Source organism: Oncorhynchus gorbuscha, linkage group LG02 (assembly GCF_021184085.1).
Source record: "Oncorhynchus gorbuscha isolate QuinsamMale2020 ecotype Even-year linkage group LG02, OgorEven_v1.0, whole genome shotgun sequence".
Lineage (NCBI taxonomy): Eukaryota > Metazoa > Chordata > Actinopteri > Salmoniformes > Salmonidae > Oncorhynchus > Oncorhynchus gorbuscha.
Genome location: NC_060174.1, coordinates 25,490,756 through 25,510,901, shown reverse-complemented (window position 1 = coordinate 25,510,901; position 20,146 = coordinate 25,490,756). Strand labels below are relative to the sequence as shown.

General features: G+C 42.6%; 1 protein-coding gene across 1 annotated transcript in view; it reads left to right on the top strand.

Annotated features, from left to right (window-relative positions):
- The first annotated feature begins 1,513 nt into the window (after positions 1-1,513).
- Positions 1,514-20,146, top strand: part of LOC123999685 (E3 ubiquitin-protein ligase znrf1-like) — a 50,368-nt gene continuing 31,735 nt past the window's right edge. Inside the window, exons 1-2 of the mRNA XM_046305672.1 lie at positions 1,514-2,763; positions 15,370-15,465. Coding sequence (XP_046161628.1) covers positions 2,379-2,763; positions 15,370-15,465 — 481 coding nt within the window. The 5' untranslated portion in view covers positions 1,514-2,378. The remainder of the gene's footprint in view (positions 2,764-15,369; positions 15,466-20,146) is intronic.

The following is a 20,146-nucleotide window of genomic DNA, read 5'->3' as shown; positions in this document are numbered from 1 at the left end:
TGAATAATAGCACCATCTTGCGGCCCCGTTGGGCTTCCTTTGAGCCGCTCCATGATAACAGAATGATCCTCAGACTCAGATTTCTCACTTTAAATGTATGTCAAACAAAAAACAATGATTGCAAGGTTAAACAAACCATACAACTCTATAAACAAGGACTACTTTGAACAATTTCCACAGAAGATTTTACAAAATCACTTGAAGAACCGTGCAGATTCAAAGATTGGTAACATAATGATGGGTTGTGCTCTTTGTGCCATGATTCTGTTACCAAACGTTGTATCTGCATTTTGACATACATTTTAAAGTGAAAGAATTCGAGTCTCAGCATCATTCTGTTACCATGGAATTGCACCTTCTTAAAAAGCAGTTGGTAGATTTCCCTAATTGTTTTGTTTTATTTGACTCTTATTTTAACAGGTACGTTGACTGAGAACACATACCGGTACTCATCTACAGCTATGACCTGGGCAGTAATTACAAGGGAGAGGAGAAGGGATGATTGAATGAGCCAATAGGAAGCAGTGGATTAAGTGTCCATGAAGGTATGAGGGCCAGATTAGCATTTTAATTAGTGTGTGTGTGTGTGTGTGTGTGTGTGTGTGTGTGTGTGTGTGTGTGTGTGTGTGTGTGTGTGTGTGTGTGTGTGTGTGTGTGTGTGTGTGTGTGTGTGTGTGTGTGTGTGTGCGCGTGTGCGCGTGTGTGCGTGTGTGCGTGTGCGTGTGCGTGTGTGTGCGTGTGCGTGTGTGTGTGTGTGTGTGTGTGTGTGTGTGTGTGTGTGTGTGTGTGTGTGTGTGTGTGTGTGTGTGTGTGTGTGTGTGTGTGTGTGTGTGTGTGTGTGTGTGTGTGTGTGTGTGTGTGTGTGTGTGTGTGTGTGCGTGCCTGTACAGTATGTCTGTGTATGTTTAATGCAGCAGCAATAACTATACATCAACAGTGATGTCCTGAATTGGGTTATTTGATCTCAGATATGAGAATCAGAGAATCTGTGTGTTAGACTGGCTTTATTCTGCAGGAGTGAATGGGAGTGACAGGTGTCTGTCACTCCCGACTGTGCTGTCATTCAAACCTGCTCATTACCCAAAATCCAAGAGATCATCCTCATCATATTGATACATTCCACACACACACGATGTGTTCATGGTATATAATTTTGTCTTTCAACTTTGATGCATGCATGAATAGTAGTTTTCTCATTAATAGCAAACAGCGGCAGTAATAATTTACGTAACGTTTATAAAGGGTTTGTCAATGGTTAATAGTGTTTATTGTTTTTTAAATGTATAGTTTAAGAACCAATAATAAACAGTTGTATGATAATTGCGTGATAAATTCATGCCAATAACCAATAGGCCCATTTGGGGGAAATACCTTTAGGCTGCTAATTGTCATTTGTCAACAATCTCAATAATTCAGAATTTAAAAAAATATGAATGCTGTGCCATCTGCATGTTAACTTGGTTATGACAGCGTTACTAGCTCATATCAATCTCTGTCCTCTGCTCACACTGCGTTCGTCTGACTTGGTAGCCTGGGGCGAGCCAGACATGAGCCTTCAGTGGATTTCTAAAAGATAAACAGACAATTAGGACAATATTTTAATCAATTCCTCGTGATTAAGAATATATATAGATTACTGTATATTCCCTATTCACACGCGTTACATTGTTAATCCGAGTATGCGCACTGAACGCCTCCATTGTCTACCAGAAGCAAGGAGTGAGAGCGAGCGCGCGGATATGAGAATGCAGGGGAGCGGCATACATTGACCCAAATCTCCGGGAACCGGAGAACAAGCGGACCCGGACACACGTATGTCGTTGGAAAGACAGACTGGCAGACAGACAGCAACAGTTGTCATGGATATGGTTATGATCAGCTGAACCAGTCTTCAAGACAAAAATAATAACATTAAAGGGGGGTAGCCTAGCCTACTGCAGGGAAGCGCAACTGTCGGAACCGTTGTTGCGCTTTGTGCTTGTCATCATCCCTGTTGTGATTTGGAGCAGGCTGTCCTGTCATTCGTTGTGAGGGGGAAACGTTTTGCGTTTTGCTTATCTTCATCAAAGGGAGTTGTTTTTCTGTCATTCATTTGACATCATCCTCCTATAAATGGTCGTTTTTCTCTGTTGAGCTGAATCAAAACATTCGAGTCGCTCATGTTCCAGTCAGGGAAATGGGCTGTTGCGTCTGTTATACACAGCTGCTGTAGTCAGACTTGACAACCGGGATTTTTTAAAGCTGCCGTTTTGTCCCTGGCAAGAGGCGATCAAGTGCACTGCAGACAGGCGTGTCGGGGGCGATTCCAGTGACGGCTCTCGACTCTCTGCGGGAGCCCCGTTTCAACAGCCCCCACCCAATTTTATCGGGCGATTTGGATGGGGGGCAAGCAGAGTACGGCAGGGCGGCCCCGGGGTGCTTTTCACGGTGTCTCGGCTGATGACAGCGCAGTGGCACCCTCGGCCCACTTTGGGCACTACCGACCAAGTGGCACTATGGGGTTACGCAGTCGCTCAGTGAGTTCTGTGGCTGGGATGGGCATAGAACATAGTCCTACGGTGCCCTTTGGTTTTTATACCCCCAGAGGAACAGACTCGGACAGGGCTGGAGGGGGGTCTGGCACTAACGCCGCCCATGGTAATGGCTACCAGGAAACGGGCAGCGGGCATCACACGGATGGTATGCTCTATCTGGGCTCCCGAGGGTCGTTGGCAGACACCTTGCCCCTGCACATTGCACCCCGGTGGTTTAGCGCCCACAGTGGTAAGTATCAACACAGCCAACCATGGCTGGCTGCACACATCACAGTTATCAGGGCTTACAATGACATTAGGCCTTGATGTCATCAGCAAACTTCCCTGCCATCCATGGAACTTCATTAATGAATTAGTGTGTGTGTGTGTGTGTGTGTGTGTGTGTGTGTGTGTGTGTGTGTGTGTGTGTGTGTGTGTGTGTGTGTGTGTGTGTGTGTGTGTGTGTGTGTGTGTGTGTGTGTGTGTGTGTGTGTGTGTGTGTGTGTGTGTGTGTGTGTGTGTGTGTGTGTGTGTGTGTGTGCGCGCATGTGTGTGCATCAGGGCAGTTAATCAGGGGTTCATTGAGTGTCTGACTTTATCTACCTTATGTACACATAAGATGATGCACAGCTATCATCTGTCTCACTGACTGGGCTTGTCAGGGTCTGAGCTGCAGAATACTGACGACACTGGCTCAGGTCCCCAGGCACTCATTACCAAAGCCCATACCAGCAACCCACAAGAGGGAATGTCAGGCGTCAACGTCCAGACTGTTTGCCTTTTATTGCTAGGTGACCCTGCTGTTCCTTTTGATGACTGAGACGCTCCCATAACGGATAAGGCTCTGGTCCTGCTTCAGGTACATAATTCAGCCCTGTTCTCAAGGCATTGAGTCTCTCTCTGTCCTCTCTGTAAAATGGCTATTAATAGGGCTGATCACAGGTGCCTCCGTCAAGTGCCCTTGGGAAGTGGTGAGGGAGTGAGGGGGCGGGGGGTAGAAGGAAGACAGAGACACCAGATCTTAAATTTGACCAATTTCAAACTCTCCAGTCTGGTGTGGTCACACTCCTATCATAGTATGGATTTGAATTGATTGAAAGAACCATTAAAAATATTTATTTTCTGGAAATTTCTTGGAGCCTTTCTCTTATCTCGGTGGAGCATTGGTCAGACATCTTGTTGCCTTCAACTCTGACACATGGGGCCTAGTGGTTAGAGTGTTGTGCTAGTAATCGGAAGGTTGCAAGTTCAAATCCCCGAGCTGACAAGGTACAAATCTGTCATTCTGCCCCTGAACAGGCAGTTAACCCACTGTTCCTAGGCCATCATTGAAAATAAGAATTTGTTCTTAACTGACTTGCCTAGTAAAATAAAGGTAAAAAAAAAAAAAAACAACAACAACTGATTTGTCAAACTAAAAACAGTACTCACGGTCTGCAAAGCATGAAAGACTCTGGTGAGGTGCCACCATGACAGTAGACAGTTCTGCAGCATAATAAACAATGTAATTCATACTTTAAAACCCAAAGTCTGACACAAGGTCACATCAGAAATCCCCTATGACAATGGTATACATGCCGACACACTTTTTAGGCTTGAAGCATTACAAATATTGCAGAGCCTTCTGATATTTACCAACTGGACTGTTTTGTTTCTGTTTTTCTTATTGATACTCCATTAATACTCTTAATTAATATTGTATGACTGCTGATTAGTCTGATCCTGGCAGGAAACCTCATTCTGATAACCAACTGCTTGATCCAGGAGCAAACAGTTTCACTGATCCAGTTCCTGAACAGAGTCCCGTCTAGATTGTTACTTAGTAAATTGCTCACCTACTGTTGTTGTTATGCACTCTCAGATTAGAGACCCCTTAGCAATGGTCTGTGTAATCTCTCCTCCTGTGACAGACCCATGGTGCTCACTCACCCATCACAGAGCTAAGTAATCACTCACTGATTTGAGCAGAGCAGAGGCACTGACTGAACTCTCTTTGAGCAGAAGCCAATGTAATTGTTCTAAAATGAAAGCCATAAGCAATCATTCACTTGTGTACACCGCCATTTTAATTTAAATGTAAATAATGATGATAACACAGATGAACACATACACACGCATGCTACTGTAGACACAGTGTTGTGGCTGGGTTTTAGTGGCAAGTCTTTTAAGAATGATGGGATGTGCTGAACTGAACGTCTGAAGATCTGTGCTGAACTGTCTGGCAGTGGAATTCAACAATATAGGTCATTCTCAATTTATTTATGTTTTCCCTTCCCCTCATACACACACTTTCTCTATCTCTGTCTCTCTCTCTTCTCCCAATGTCTCAGCACAGTGTACACAGACTCCGAGACACACACACACACTCTACACTGGATGGCTAAGTGAGGAGTTTCTGTTGCTGCGTCTGTGACAACCACGTTTCTTGTCACTGCTATTTTCAAGATGAACACTTGCTTGCTCCATACCACCCTCACACTATCCTCACACACTTGTTTCTTCAAGACGCAGAGGACGAGGGAGGGAGAGAGGGAAGAAGGGAGATAGGGAGAGATGGAGGAAAGGAGGGAGAGAGGGAAGAGAGAGAGAGGGAGAGAGAGGCTTGACATGTTCCTCTGACAGACTTCCTGTCACCAGTGTTTCACAGCCAGTCTATTGTTGAGTGACAGCCGACAGACCTTTCTAATAAAAGGATGCCACAAGTGCAAACAACTGGCCAATTAAAAGGACAGGGGGTGAGGGCAAAGGCAGTGGCAACCGTTGCCATGGTGCAGGGACTAAATCCTGTCACTATACAGCAGAGACTTTCTAAAGATAAACCTTTGACTTCAGTAGCAGGGGGCATTAGCCTCTGTCAATCAAAAAGGCAGATGATGCCACTGAATAGCAAGCATCACACTGATCACAGGATGCTTTCTATGTCATTTAGCATCACAAACCTAAATCACATCGTTTCCCAGTGCTTCCCGTCACAGCAAAGCAGTCTCATTCCCTGTGTAATGATACCCTAGTCTCTCCCACACAATACACCCCAATGCCATTACACACCTCCCTCCAACCCACACTCTACCCCCCATTTCACCTGTATCTAAGGCCACATTACCTCCTGCAATCAAGGAGTTTAGTGAGGAACACAACAATAGGTCAGTATGTCTCTCTCACAGCTCCCTCCTCCCCATCTCCCTCTCTGTCTTTACCTTTCTCATTCAGCTGTTTCCATGGAAACTGCTGTTCCTTCCGGTAAGGTAAAGAGTTGTCTGAGTTGCGATTGAGTTGGATGTGATGTAATCAAATGGCTACAGTCCATGTATGGGCATAATATCCTGTATTCTGGACTAAACAGGTCTCTAGACATGCTGACACACTCCAGCATTTAGTATCATCATTAGAGGGACATCCAGCCCAGACACGTGGAAAGAAGATGCACACAGGCATACACTAACAAACAAGGTCACTCATTTAATAAGCTTATCCATGTTGTCTAGTCTAATGACCTGTGATAGACAGTAAACAAGTGATGTCCTTGACATGACAGAAAGAGGGCATGAAACAGCAAGGTGTTTATTCTTCTGAGAGACAGAGGCTTTCTAGACAGCAGGGAATTACAGGGAGCTAGCTAGCTGTCACACTGCTTGCCTGCCATTTGATTAGAGCAGGAGCTAGAGGCAGCCACAGACCTCCCATCTGCACCTTTAATGGTGACTTCTCTCCTCTGTGTACATCCCAAATGGCACCCTATTCCCCATATAGTACACTGATTTTGACCGGATGGATGGGTTGGACTTGCCGAGAGATGAGTTCAGATTGGTCTACCATGTAGCATGCTTCGGTCTATAACATGAGCTGCTCAGTATGTGTAGATAATACTTTCTCCTGCAGCTTTTTTGAAAGATATCAATAAAAACTGCAAAAGTATTACTACAGTGCTCTCAACATTTCTGCCCTGAATTTGTGTTGTTATCACGGAAGAACTTGCCTGAGTTTTGAAATAAGTGGAATGCCCGGTGTAAGCAGAATATGATAGCAAAGGAGACGGAGAAAATTATAGCGTTTGATTGCTTTCAGAGGGAGTCGAAAATCTCTGGACTAAGGTCAACCATGGCATCTGTGACAGAGAGGGAGAAGCATACATGCATATGGGTACGAGTCTAGCTAGCTACATTTTCAGATATTACACGTTTCTAAGTGTGTCAGATAGTCATTTTCATTGCAAGTTAAAGCATACTGTTAGCTAGCTAGCTAACGTTAGCTAGCTGTGTCCCAAGCTAACATTACATGCGTGATCTCTTTAGTAATATTATTTGTATTTCAGAAATCCATTTGCATTGCTAGTTATAGCCTAATGTTGGCTAGCTAGCTAACATTGAACCTAGTTGGTTAGCTTTAGCTACCTGCAGATTCATGCATGGTGGCTAGCTATGATAATCGGTTAGTATTACTAGTAGTATGGGTTGGGATTAGGGCTGTGGCAGTCATGAAATTTTGCATCCACGCACAGCCTACAAGCCAATGATGCAGACCTTTAGAACATCTATATTTTAAAAAGTCTAATAAATCCATGTAATATAGCCTACACCATCACAATAAATCCATGATTTATTTTAGACAGGTCTAAAGAAACATGATATGAAGCAAATGTAGTCTATTTCAGAAGAACAGAATAGCATACTCTGAGTTGTCCTTATGTTAGGTCCTGATCTGGCTATGCCATATGGCTGTGGGCTACGCTAGTTAATTTAGCGGACAAGATTTGCTTAGAATTCCATGGCATTATTTGTATATTATTTTATAGTATAAAGAATACAGTTGAATATAACTGAATAAAATAAAAAGGATATTTTCTACAAATGATTTGAGGGAGTGAACACGTGGCTAGTCTGTGTTGAACGGTTAACAAAGAAACAGGTCCACCTATGTGCTTAATTTAAAGTTATTTATCTAACTTTAGTTGTGATAAAAAATGTTGGGCTATATGTTTTGATTTTTCATACATTCTAAGGCTGCATGGTACAGCTCTAATGATGACATGAAAGGCATGAGCTCTGCTTTGTTGTTTTGCGAGAAACTGTACAGACTTCATCAGTCTCTCATTCACAATTTGACAAAGACTTGATAATGCCTCGAATTTCCCGGCTGCATCCCCTTTGTGTGGCCGTAATGCACCCCAAAAAATCCATGCCTTTTGCGGCCAGTGGCCATTGTGCCCTTGGGCTGAATATAATCATTATAATTCCCTTCTCCCGGTTGCATGTCGAAGCACCTCTCACTCACATGACTACAAGTGAAGACGAATACATCAGGGACGCAACTGCGCACGTCCTTATCCAATTCCGAGATGCATATTGAAGATATTGGAAGAACTATCCACATGTACTTTTCGTCAGCCAACAAGATGAGTAGGCCTAAAGAACTACAAAAGTCCTAGCCTATGTCGATCTACTATCCTCCATAGCACAAAGGTGGACCTATTCTATTCTGTGTGATAAATAAATATTCCAAACATAGTCTGGGACAGTTGTGGGATGCGATAGATCCCAAATTAATAAAACCACTAGCATAAAAAAAAACTGTTTTAAGCAATGAGTCCGATGCAACAGATGAGAGTAATTAGCTTAAAACGTGATAAACTATTTGGCTATTTCTTCACATTATAAGTGCAGCAAAGTGCACACGGCAGTAGGCTATAAGCGTTAACGCCATTCTCAAAAGTGACCACAAATGTGATTACGCATGTAATGCTTTTATTATAAAGGTGCATTTTTATGGTGAAAATTATCTTCCCCAAATTTGAAACTCACATGCTGCTTATGTATGCCATTTGGGCGCTATACCCGTTGTAAAGCAGATTATTAAGCTTAATTTTAAGGAGTTATTTGTCCACTTTAGTTGTGATACAACCTTATCAAAACATATTGGCCTATGGGCTAGGCTACATGAGGTGATTTGAAGTCGAGAAAAAAAGCATGCGCTGTTTCTTACCTTAAACTGCTGATATATCATTCACAAGCTAATAGTTTCACCCATCACACTATTCCATATACTAAATAATATATGTGTGAAATTAGTTTTGATTTAGAATGGTCCGTTATCATGCACCTGTCTCAAAAACGGGCAGTGAAAAAATGTATGTAATCTGTGCACTTAAATAGGGAATTGAGGACACTTTTCCCGTGGTTCATTTGCATGCCAGCCAGGTAGGCTATACTCCTGTTGTAAATACAAGCAATGTGGTTAATATTAGCAAAGTTGATAAATAAATATAGTATGCCTAGCCTATAGAAAGATGATGGGATCCTCCTCTTTTTAATAGAGGCTATCACTCTGTTTTCTCATGCAATTGCATAGCCTATAGATATTTGATTACGTTGTCATTGATGTCAGAGTGATTAGAGGGACAATAGTGTGCTGAGTATCAGGCATTTAGCACATTTGGTAGGCTACTAATGACCATCAGCAGCATCAGAGCTTGGAGAAGCCTAATTACAGTGACTAAACGGTCACGTGGAATTTGACTGCCGTCATGACTCGTGACCGCTGGTGTGGCGGTAATACGGTCACCATAACAGCCCTAGTTGGGATTATTGTCGTGTCCAAAACAAATGGGATCTCTGAATTTAGAAATCACCGACTTCTGACTTCAGTGCGTTCAAGACAACTGGGTACTCGGAAAAATCTCTTTGAACGGTCATTCAACTTTGAATTCTAACGCAGGAACTCAGGCCTCTTTCTAGAGTTCCTACTTTACAACCTGAAGATCACTGACGTCATGATTTGACCTTGTATTTTTCCAAGTTCCAGATGTTTTGAAAGCACCATTAGGTTAATTATTTAGCTAGCTAGCTACATGTCTGAACAAAAGACTCCACTTCGCCAGATGTTTACATGCCCCATCAAGTTAGCAAGGTGTATCTGGGGGTGATTACGGTCATCTATTGTATTTCATAAACATGTGTACATGTCTAGACAATAGTGACCCATCCACTTAGCTAGATGTGGCTGGGGGTGGTTATAGCTTTTATTTCTAATGACCCAGTGTGTCTGGGTAAAAATCACCTAATAATTCTATAATATTTAGACAATATTTATCTGGACACTTTCTATTTTTGATGATGCTACTAGGCAAATATGCAGGTAACCATTTCACTGTATTGTTTACACATTCTGTGTCCTGTGCATGTGACAAACTTAGATTTTTATTTGATATAGTGTGTGTTTACCAGAGACGGAAATGTGAAGAACAACATGACCTGCACCAAAGTCAGATTAGGATATACTGTAGGTCAAGGACTAGATAAAGTGTGTTTTTGCTACCACTTACACCACTTTTAGTCTTGAAATCATTGGTTGTTTTCTGCACTTCCTTACTCACTCTGTTCAGCACATGACTTCACATGTGAAAGAGATGGTTGGGGCTAAGGCTTAAGAGGAGTGCTGAATGGGTGTAGACAAAGAGCTCCACTTCGTGTACCAAAACATTCAAGGGCCATTTTTTCAAAAGTGGGGTTGCAAGTTTATCAACTTTCAAAGCAGAATTACTATCCCATTGTTCCTCAACTGCAGTGTATGATATTTAGAACCGAATCGAGCCGGTTTGTCACAAATTGATACCAATGAGCTAAGTGAGTGATATTAAAATATGTATCTGAATATTGATATTGGGACTTTGAAATCCAATGATCTGCCCCTGAGGGCGTCTTCTTAATGTGAAGACTCCCTATAGATGTTTATGTTTATGGAAGGCTTAAGAGAACATGTGGGTAGGCATCCATGGATTTTAAACCCACTGAAACCGACTCCTTTGATCTAATACATGTTATTTTTTGATATTCTAATCTATATCAACCATCAAATATTATATATCATTTATGCAGAATACTTCAGGATATAACACGGAATTCAATTAAACTAGAGATGTATGGTTCATGTAGCGTACAGATTCATGATTGCTATAAAGTCAAATCAAGCTCAAGACAGAAGCAGAACATTTGTCTAAATGAATTGCTACAATGAATGAAAATGGTATGTTGGCTTGGAAGCAGAGGATGAGTCATGATGAAGGTCTTTGGAAACATCTGGAAACTAAGGTCTAAAAGTTAGTACTTCATTCATTCAAAACTAGAAAACTATATCATTGCATTTCCTTCCTTGTTTTCCAGGTGAAGTTTCAGTCCCAGGTTCATCTGGCTAACATTTGTCCTTGAATGAGAAGAGAGATTCACAGTGTTGGCCTAGGGAGTAAATGAGTTGAATTAATTGTAATTACGCAGTGGTGTTTGTGCCACATGAGTGAACGATTATGTCAGATGCATGACTTTGCCTTACTATCCATTGCCTTACTATCGATTGACTTACCACCTGGATTTGGTCTTATGTAGTAACATTTACATTTCTGTTTTTTTTACACTGGATAAAAGTAGAGAAGCAGAGCTACACAATTGTATATCATTCACTGCATTTGAGGAAACAATGGGAAAGTAATTCTGCTTTGAAAGTTGATAAACTTGTAAACTCACCTTTGAGAAAACCGTCTTTCAATATTTTGGTAGTACTATTGGAGAGCCCCTTCTTTGTCTATACCCATTAAGCATTGTTCACACCCTCTTAAGTCTTAGCCCCACTCATCTCCAACCATTCTGTTCTAACTTGCCAGCTACTTCCAGATATCTAAGAGAGAGAGAGAGAGAGAGAGAACAGCTCACTGAACATTACTTGCCCTATCGCTCTGTCAAGCACCCAAGCTAACTGGCTAACATTGGCTAGCTACTTCCAGACACATAATGAGAGAACAAATCACTCAATTGTATGACACTTTGTTGCTGACGTTTACTGACACTGTTCATATTCAACGGGTTTTGAGCATTTAAAAATGCATCAGTTATTCTTCGCTCTGGCACACAAAGACGAGAGTCTATTGTTAAGAAATGTAGCTAGATAGCTAGCTTGGTAAACAATTAATCCCAAAGCATGACATAACATTAGTTTGCGAACCAGCCAGCTAACATTAGAGTGGAGTCTTTTGTTAAGACATGTAGCTAGCTAGCTAAACAATGAACCATAATATCAACTCATGATGTTACTACCCTCATGAATCTGCAGGTAGCTAACCAACCAGGTTCTATGGCTTTAACTAGTCAAACAAATGTGTCTGAGATACGAATAATAAGATCATACACATAACGTTAGCTAGCGACACAGCCGGCTAACGTTAGCTAGCTAACAGTACACTTGAAATGAAACCACTTTCTGTCAAAATTAGAAACGTGTAATATCTGAAAATCATACCAGTATACATCATGGTTGGACGTGTCTCCTGTCTGATGCCATGAATCGTTGCCCTTAGTTTGACGATGTAATCCAGACTGGTGATTTCTCCATCTACTTAGCTATCATACTCGAATTTCACTGATTTCAAAACTCGGTCCTCCAGAAAGTGGAGAGCATGCACATAACCTTAGCTAGCCAGCTAACGTTAGCTAGCTAACAGTACACTTTAACTTGACATTAGGTTTATACAGTTTTACTACACAATACTTTTTTTTTTAAAGCCTACGTTCCACATGATTATCTAAACATACTGACCAGCTCCAATAGACAGACACATGCTACATGGCAGACCAATCCAAACTAATCTCTCGGCATGTCCAGCCCACTCATTATCTCAGCCAATCTTGGCTAGCGGGAAGATTGCTCTCTTTTTCTGTGGCTAAACCAACTAGGCTCGTAAGTTAACAATTTGATTCATATTTACAGATGGCATACAGGTTTTATATTAAGGCACATGAAAGTTCACATGTTCAAGAAGGCATTTCTGGCCAAAAACTAATTTAGCTATAAAAAAATATTTTTTTGCATTCAAACAGTTCTACTGTGAAGTCGTGACTTGCGGAATACTCGTAGTTTCCTGAATCGGTTCACATTTGAAGAAAAGTGAAAAAACGTCTAAATCTACAGTGAGACTGTGATAGCTTGTTGTATTGATTCAGTCTAAGTGTAGACAACATTGGTGGGTATGGGGAGGGTAATGTTCACAATTTACCCTCAAATCACAGTCATTTACATTTTAAGCACTTCTGAAGAAGGGTAAATGCTGTTTAACATTGCCTAAAAGAGGATATGGCTTTCCCTCTCTACTCTGTCTAACACATGGAGAGGAGTGGGAATATATTGAGAGGGTAATGATCCTAAGGAAGGAAGCTATCATAATGCTGGTGGCCAGTCATGGACATTTTATGAGCTTCCGAGACACAAGTATTTTTTGTAAGGATTTTAATTCTTAATCATTGACCATGGGGAATGGGGCAGGACTACAGAGGTATCATAAAAAATGCACGGAGTAAAGATTGAGTCAGTTGGCTTGGGTTGAGAAATGTGTCAGCTTTGTGGAGAGGTGCCATGGGACACTTTAACAGAGCGCAGTGTGACAGCTCTATTTCACTTCTGTAGAAACAGAGCATGTCCACTCCATAGTTACTAGGCCTATACCAATGGCTTGATATCTATACAGTGTGACAACTATACTGTACATTGTTCAGGGTAAGTAAACAGTGGCTGTACTATTACTTAGTAGGGTATAATGAATCTGCTGTGATGGTTAGTTTCAGGTTGGGACATTGTATTGTGTTGATATTTGTGCTCTCTCTGCCAGTATGAAGTATGTCTTGTTAGTGGTTTGATGAAGGGCCAGCTCTGTGTTCATGAAACACTCTGTGTTCACTGTAGGGGATATCTTTGTTTGCTTATGTTTTCATGCAGTCTTGTGATTTACTTTAATGGTCCCTATTTAACCTCACCGTTTCCTAGAATACAATTAATCCCCCATGACTTACTGTAAACATTAGTTGTTCCAAGCAACGAGTGGTATTTCTCAGTTACAGTATGTTCTCAGAGACTGATTTCTTTTCAGTGCTGCCAGTGGATGGATGAGCACACACACAAAAAGAGGTCCACAGTATCGTCATGTGAACTCTGAACATTTCTTTGATCATTGAAATGGACATAGAGCTGTTGCCATATACTGTCTGCATTGCCATTTACAGATAGGGCCTCTTTGGCCTCTTGCCTTCTGGGAGGTGATCCATGGACTGTCTCTGTCCATCACATCCTACCATCTCTCATAGAAAGTCCTTACTCTACCTTTCTCCTGCACCTCTATTGTTTCTCAGATGTCTTCCATTCCTCTCTCTGTCTGTCCCTAAGTGGGGGCTGAAAATAGCAGCCAGGGGAAATGTGGGTCAGCTGTCATGGGGGGGGCTTCGGTTTACTGACTGGCTAGGTTTACTTTTATCTTTCTTAGTTGCTCCCTCTATCTATCAATCCCACCCTCATCCCTTTGTCATACTTGCTGTTTCGTTCCAGTTCCCCCTTACTCTCTTTCTCTCATTTATAAAGCTGGCTCATTCACTTCAGCTTGAGGCCTTTACGGGGTGTTTCAGCTCTCCATCTCTTCCTGACTGTGCTGGTCTGTCAGGTTATTGCTTTATGCTTTCTAGGTGAACCCCAGACAGACTCAGACCAACCAGACAAGTCTCAAAGTAAGACTTTAGACTCTGATCCCACCGAAGGAATGAATAAATATTGACTTAGCATTAACATTAAAACACACATTCTGGTGCGGGAGCGTGGAGCAGCAATAGTGCTGCAGTCTCCCAAGTATACATGAACGATATGGGTACAAAACCCACCCCTGACACATTCATGCGATCTCTCCGCTACCTGTATCCCAACATGTACTTTCAATATTGTCTGAATAAAGAGAAAATACGTAATGAATAGGGGCACCATGAACACTGGCATCAACCTTTATGACTGTATAGTTGTCATTGGACCAAAAACAAGCTGATTTTGGCACAGCTGAGATTATTTTTGGCAATGTAAACACAGAACAGCGTGGTCCCTGGACTGAGTGGTTCAATGACCAACGTGATAATGGCCTGCTGTTGTGCCCAAAAAGACTGGCAAGTCCAGCCATTGGCTGGGGATCTGGGATGGTAAATATGTAAATGTACAGGGTTTGATGCAGCGGCCAGTTAAACACTACTGAGTTGAGTCCCAAATGGCACCCTGTTCCATATATAGTGCACTACTTTTGACCAGGGTTGGGGATAGGGTGCCGTTTGGACAGAGCCCTGGTGTCTGTGCTTATGGTAGTTCTGTAGTGTTGGGTGCAGCCATCTGAACACTACTGGTGTCTGTGTTAAAACAGTATTGAGGACTCATGATGCAAAACTCAACTCATGTGGTTGGAGGGAGAGCCACGCCAGGAATTGATGTAATCTCCTTTTATGTGCTTTGCTAATTCTGTAATATGCACAAAGCTGAAAACAAACATCGTAAGAGAGATAGCTAAGATAGAGCTTTGCAGTAATTTATGTCTGCTATTTGGAATGGGATATACACAGTGTACGTCTTTCATTTGTATCAACATTTAGTTTTTTATTATTCAGGGACCAGGCACAACAATTATCTTACCAGATTTAGCAACATAGCTCATTTTCATCGGCAATGTCTTTTAATATGCAGGTTAACATTCATCATTTTTACAGATGACTACATGTTTATTACATAGTGAATAAGAGACAGGTCTGTATTACATGCAAAGGGGAATGACTTGAAAAGACCGACACGCACAGAAAGACAGAGAGACACAGACAGACAGAGTGATTCAATGTGAGTCTACATGGTTGATGCCAGTGTTCATGGTGCCCCATTCTAGTTGGGAACACTGGTTTGTAATAATCTAGGATCATTTGGTTCACTTATTCACTGTTGTGAGTTGGATGGTGGCAGTGAGAGCCAGAGAGCCAGTGTAACATGCATACAACAAAGTCTAACCAATCCTCCCTCTCTTTCTCCACAGGGTTCAAGTGTCCTGTCTGCTCCAAGTCTGTGGCGTCTAATGAGATGGAGGTGCACTTCATCATGTGTCTAAGCAAGCCCCGCCTGTCCTACAACGGTGAGACACCCTTCCTCATACAATATGGCCTCCTCCCTCCTCATCTCTGCTTCCTCCCTCCTCATCTCTGCTTCCTCCCTCCTCATCTCTGCTTCCTCATCTCTGCTTCCTCCCTTCTCATCTCTGCTTCCTCCCTCCTCATCTCTGCTTCCTCCCTCCTCATCTCTGCTTCCTCCCTCCTCATCTCTGCTTCCTTCCCCTCACGTCTGCCACTTTTCCTCCATGTGAATCTCTGAAACCTTCTCCTCTTCCCTGTCGCTCTCTTTTCCTACTTCAAATTCTTGCCATCTCTTCATCCCTCCATCTCTCTCTGGTTCATGTAGCCTTTCTTCCCCATCTTACTCAAATGATGCTGGCTGTGACTGTAGGAATGTAGCTGTGAACTCTATGTGGCCCGTCTCTCTAGTACCAGAGCTGGGGTCATGTTGGTGTGTTATTCCCTCCATTGACTCTCTCCATAGCACTACTTTGTCTGTCTGTCTGTCTGTCTGTCTGTCTGTCTGTCTGTCTGTCTGTCTGTCTGTCTGTCTGTCTGTCTGTCTGTCTGTCTGTCTGTCTGTCTGTCTGTCTGTCTGTCTGTCTGTCTGTCTGTCTGTCTGTCTGTCTGTCTGTCTGTCTGTCTGTCTGTCTGTCTGTCTGTCTGTCTGTCTGTCTGTCTGTCTGTCTGTCTGTCTGTCTGTCTGTCTGTCTGTCTCGATAGGATAGTACTGGAGTTCATAATTGTCAAATACAGTAGATATAGAATTAGAATCCTGTATTTCTATATCAATGGCTTGACCTGCTTGTACTCAAGTAATCACAGTATCCAAACAAGAAAAGCCTGATCTACATGTACCATACAGTAGCCAAATACATAGATAGTGTCTGTATGTCATTAGCGCTACAATAGTTTTTTGTGTAATGCTGTCATCAAGGCAAAAAGTGGCTACTTCGAATAATCTCAAATATGAAATATATTTTGATTTGTTTAACACTTTTTTGGTTACTACATGATTCCATATGTGTTATTTCATAGTTTTGATGTCTTTACTATTATTCTACAATGTAGAAAATAGTACAATTAATGAAAACCAGTAGGTGTGTCCATACTTTTGACTGGTACTGTAAATGTGACCGAACGACTTGATTTATTCTTACAGTATATAGCAACATTTGAAATTGTGTTTTTTTACATTGGATAAAAGTAGAGACAGAGATAGAAAATGGTAGAGGGAAGGCTCCTGTCTTTTTTGGGGCTAGCGGGAAGATTCCCCTCTTTTTCCTTGGCTAAACCAACTAGGCTCGTAATTTAACCATTTTATTCGTATTTTACAGATGGAATACAAGTTTGTTATTAAGACACACGAAAGTTCACATGTTCCAGAAGGCATTTCTGCCAAAAAATGGATTTAGATTAAAAAATACATGTTTATGTTCAAATGCTTCTACTGTGAAGTAGTGACGACATACACCTAGTTTCCTGAAACGAGTCACATGTATACCTGTCTTGACTCCCTGAGCACAGTATGGTCAAAGTCGATTCAGGTATACAATCAGCCTTTCCAGGACATTATGGGTGCCTGTTTGCTGTTCTTTTCCCTGTGTGCCTGCCTGGCCCCAGGTTGTGTGATTGTCAGTGTGGCTGGCTGAGATATCTGTCTGCCTGTAGTCTTGGGCAGCCCTATGTGACTGACTGACTGACTGTCCGGCCCAGCCTGTCTGGTCTGTCTGGGGCTGAAGGTGACCCTGTGGGCTACGTGTCACATATGATCAGTCTGCTTTCTGGGGCATAGGTATGTCTGGGGACACATAGGGAGAGGGAGAAGGAGATTGATGAGAGGCTGAAAATGAATGGGGGTAAAAGATTGATTGAGATAGTGAGAAGAAATAAAAAGAGAAACTGACTGGGATTGATGGAAGAGTATGAAGAGTGATACAGTGATTGCTGATAAAGAGTAAGATTGGAGAGGAGTAAGAACATATCTCATTGTTTGTGTGGTTTTCCACTTCCCTGTCACTCTTTTTTTTTCTTACTTTTTCTCCCCCTCTCCATCTCTTCCACTATCCCTCTCTATCATTATCTCTTTCCTTCTCTCTGTCACTCTCATTCTCTCTCACAGTCTGTCTCTCTCTCCGTATTTTGCCCCCCCCTCTGTCCGCAATCCCCTACATTTGTGACATACAGGGACAGGACTGTGGCTTATCTTATTTCCCAGAATGCTCTGTGGTCTATTGTCAATCAGCTGGGCTCACTGCCTGTCACACATCAGCAGATCTCGTCTCTGCAAGGCCAATGTACACACACACACACACACACACACACACGCACGCACGCACACACACACGCACACACGCACACACACACGCACGCACACACACACACACACACACACACACACACACACACACACACACACACACACACACACACACACACACACACACACACACACACACCCTGCCTGCCTGCAGTGGTCCGTGATAAATGTGTGTGCCTGTCTATATACTTACTGTGTTTCTGTTTGTGGAGCATTTACAGAGTTGTGTGTGTCTATCGAGAAATAATGAGATAGACAATACATACATTGTGTGGGTATCTGGCCAACAAGGTTTGCATTGTGATATTGGTTAAGGGTTTGAAATGCCAAACATTATTGTGTTGTGTACCCTGTGGTATTTACTGGTGCTTAGCTCCATGAACTCCCATCTACCCCAGTGGGTATTGCTCCTGCTAGGGGATGAACATGGGGTGACACGTAAGTTACACCCAGATAATACAGAAATAGCAGTGCATTAACAGTAGTTCCATCAAAATGATATGAGACAATGTAATATCTTGACTGTATTGAATTATTAATGTAATATTTAGCTGATAAACTCCTTCCACACTCAGTGTCATTTGCATACAGTATATTACCAACAGAGATTTGGCATTCTCCCCAAACACATCAAATAGGAGGAAAGTAGTTTGTTCTCTCTCTCTATCTCTCTCTCTCTCTCTCTCTCTCTCTCTCTCTCTCCAACTCTATCCTCTCTATTCAAGGGCTATATTTAAGCATACAAAGTCGTAGCCCAAAAAAGACACAGTGGTCAGCTCACGTGGACTGCGTATACCAAGGCCTCACTCTTCAGCTCATACTCACATGTTCACTAAAACAGTGGCAAATTCATTCACTCAAAAACCACTTCACGAACACCCCTAGAATCCTAGAAAACACAAACACAACCTATCTTAGCAACCACAAGAATTAAACAATTTAAGACAAATAAAAATACATACACTGCAGTGTGAAGACCTAGACCAGGGCCCTCCAACCCTGTTCCTGGAGAGCTACTGTCCTGTAGGTTCTCTCCAACCCTGTTCCTGGAGAGCTACTGTCCTGTAGGTTCTCTCCAACCCTGTTCCTGGAGAGCTACTGTCCTGTAGGTTCTCTCCAACCCTGTTCCTGGAGAGCTACTGTCCTGTAGGTTCTCTCCAACCCTGTTCCTGGAGAGCTACTGTCCTGTAGGTTCTCTCCAACCCTGTTCCTGGAGAGCTACTGTCCTGTAGGTTCTCTCCAACCCTGTTCCTGGAGAGCTACTGTCCTGTAGGTTCTCTCCAACCCTGTTCCTGGAGAGCTACTGTCCTGTAGGTTCTCTCCAACCCTAATTGAGTTCACCTGATTCTAGTAATTAGCTGGTTGATTAGGTGAACCAGTTGGTTACAACAGGGGTTAGATTGAAAACCAACAGGACGGTAGGTCTCCAGGAACAGGTTGGAGAGCCCTGACCTAGACCTAAATCCATCCATTGTACTGTAGACCACATTGCATGTACACAAACACACACACTCACTCACAACTAACCTGTCTCCACCCTCCCTCCGGCTGGTTGGCGTAATGCAGAGGAAGCTGCTGAAGCTATAGCTCCTTAGAGGATAAAGCTAAGGAGCAGGAGAGTGGACTGGGGGAGGAGGACGGGGTGCTTATTGTTCTAGCGAGGAGTGTGGAAGGGGAACAGCTGTGTATAGACTTACTGAGATCCAGTTTTGGAGATTGAGGATGCTGGAGGAGGAAAGGGGGTGGGGGAGAGGGGGAGGCAGCTAGGGGGTTGATGGGACTGGGCGGCTAAGCTAAGCTGATTTACATTCAGAGCATATGTCTTCTGTCTGTCTCACTCCATTTCACGCTGTCTTCTCCTCCCTTCACCTTAGCTGCCCCACATTCCCTCCCTCCCTCCTCCCTCTTCTCCCGCTTTCCTTTGTTCATATGAGGAGCTTCAATACTTATAGTTAAGAGTTGCAAAATTCTGGGACGTTCCCGGAATCAGGAGGGAATAAGCAGGAAATCCGGATTCCTCCATCCAGGATTCTGGAAAACCAGTGAATTTAATATTAAAGTTCCCAGAATTTTGCAACCTTACGGTATTTACCCAGGGATCAAACATTTTTAATGGTCATTCTCAAAGACACTCTTCCTTGAATGCTTTGAATAGAGCATCAGAGATTCAGAGCAGCTATCAACTAGTAGGCTACCCTTTGTTTTAAAACCACACACTCACTCACACAAAACAGTCACTGCAAGAAAGCATGCAGGCAGCACACATTTCCAGGGGAAGAAGTATGGAGTGTGTCATGCAGGTGAATGAGGACCCAAAAGCGACTTGGCGAAAACAGAGTCTTTAATCCAGTAAGAAACTTTACAAAACAAAAAGCATAATACTA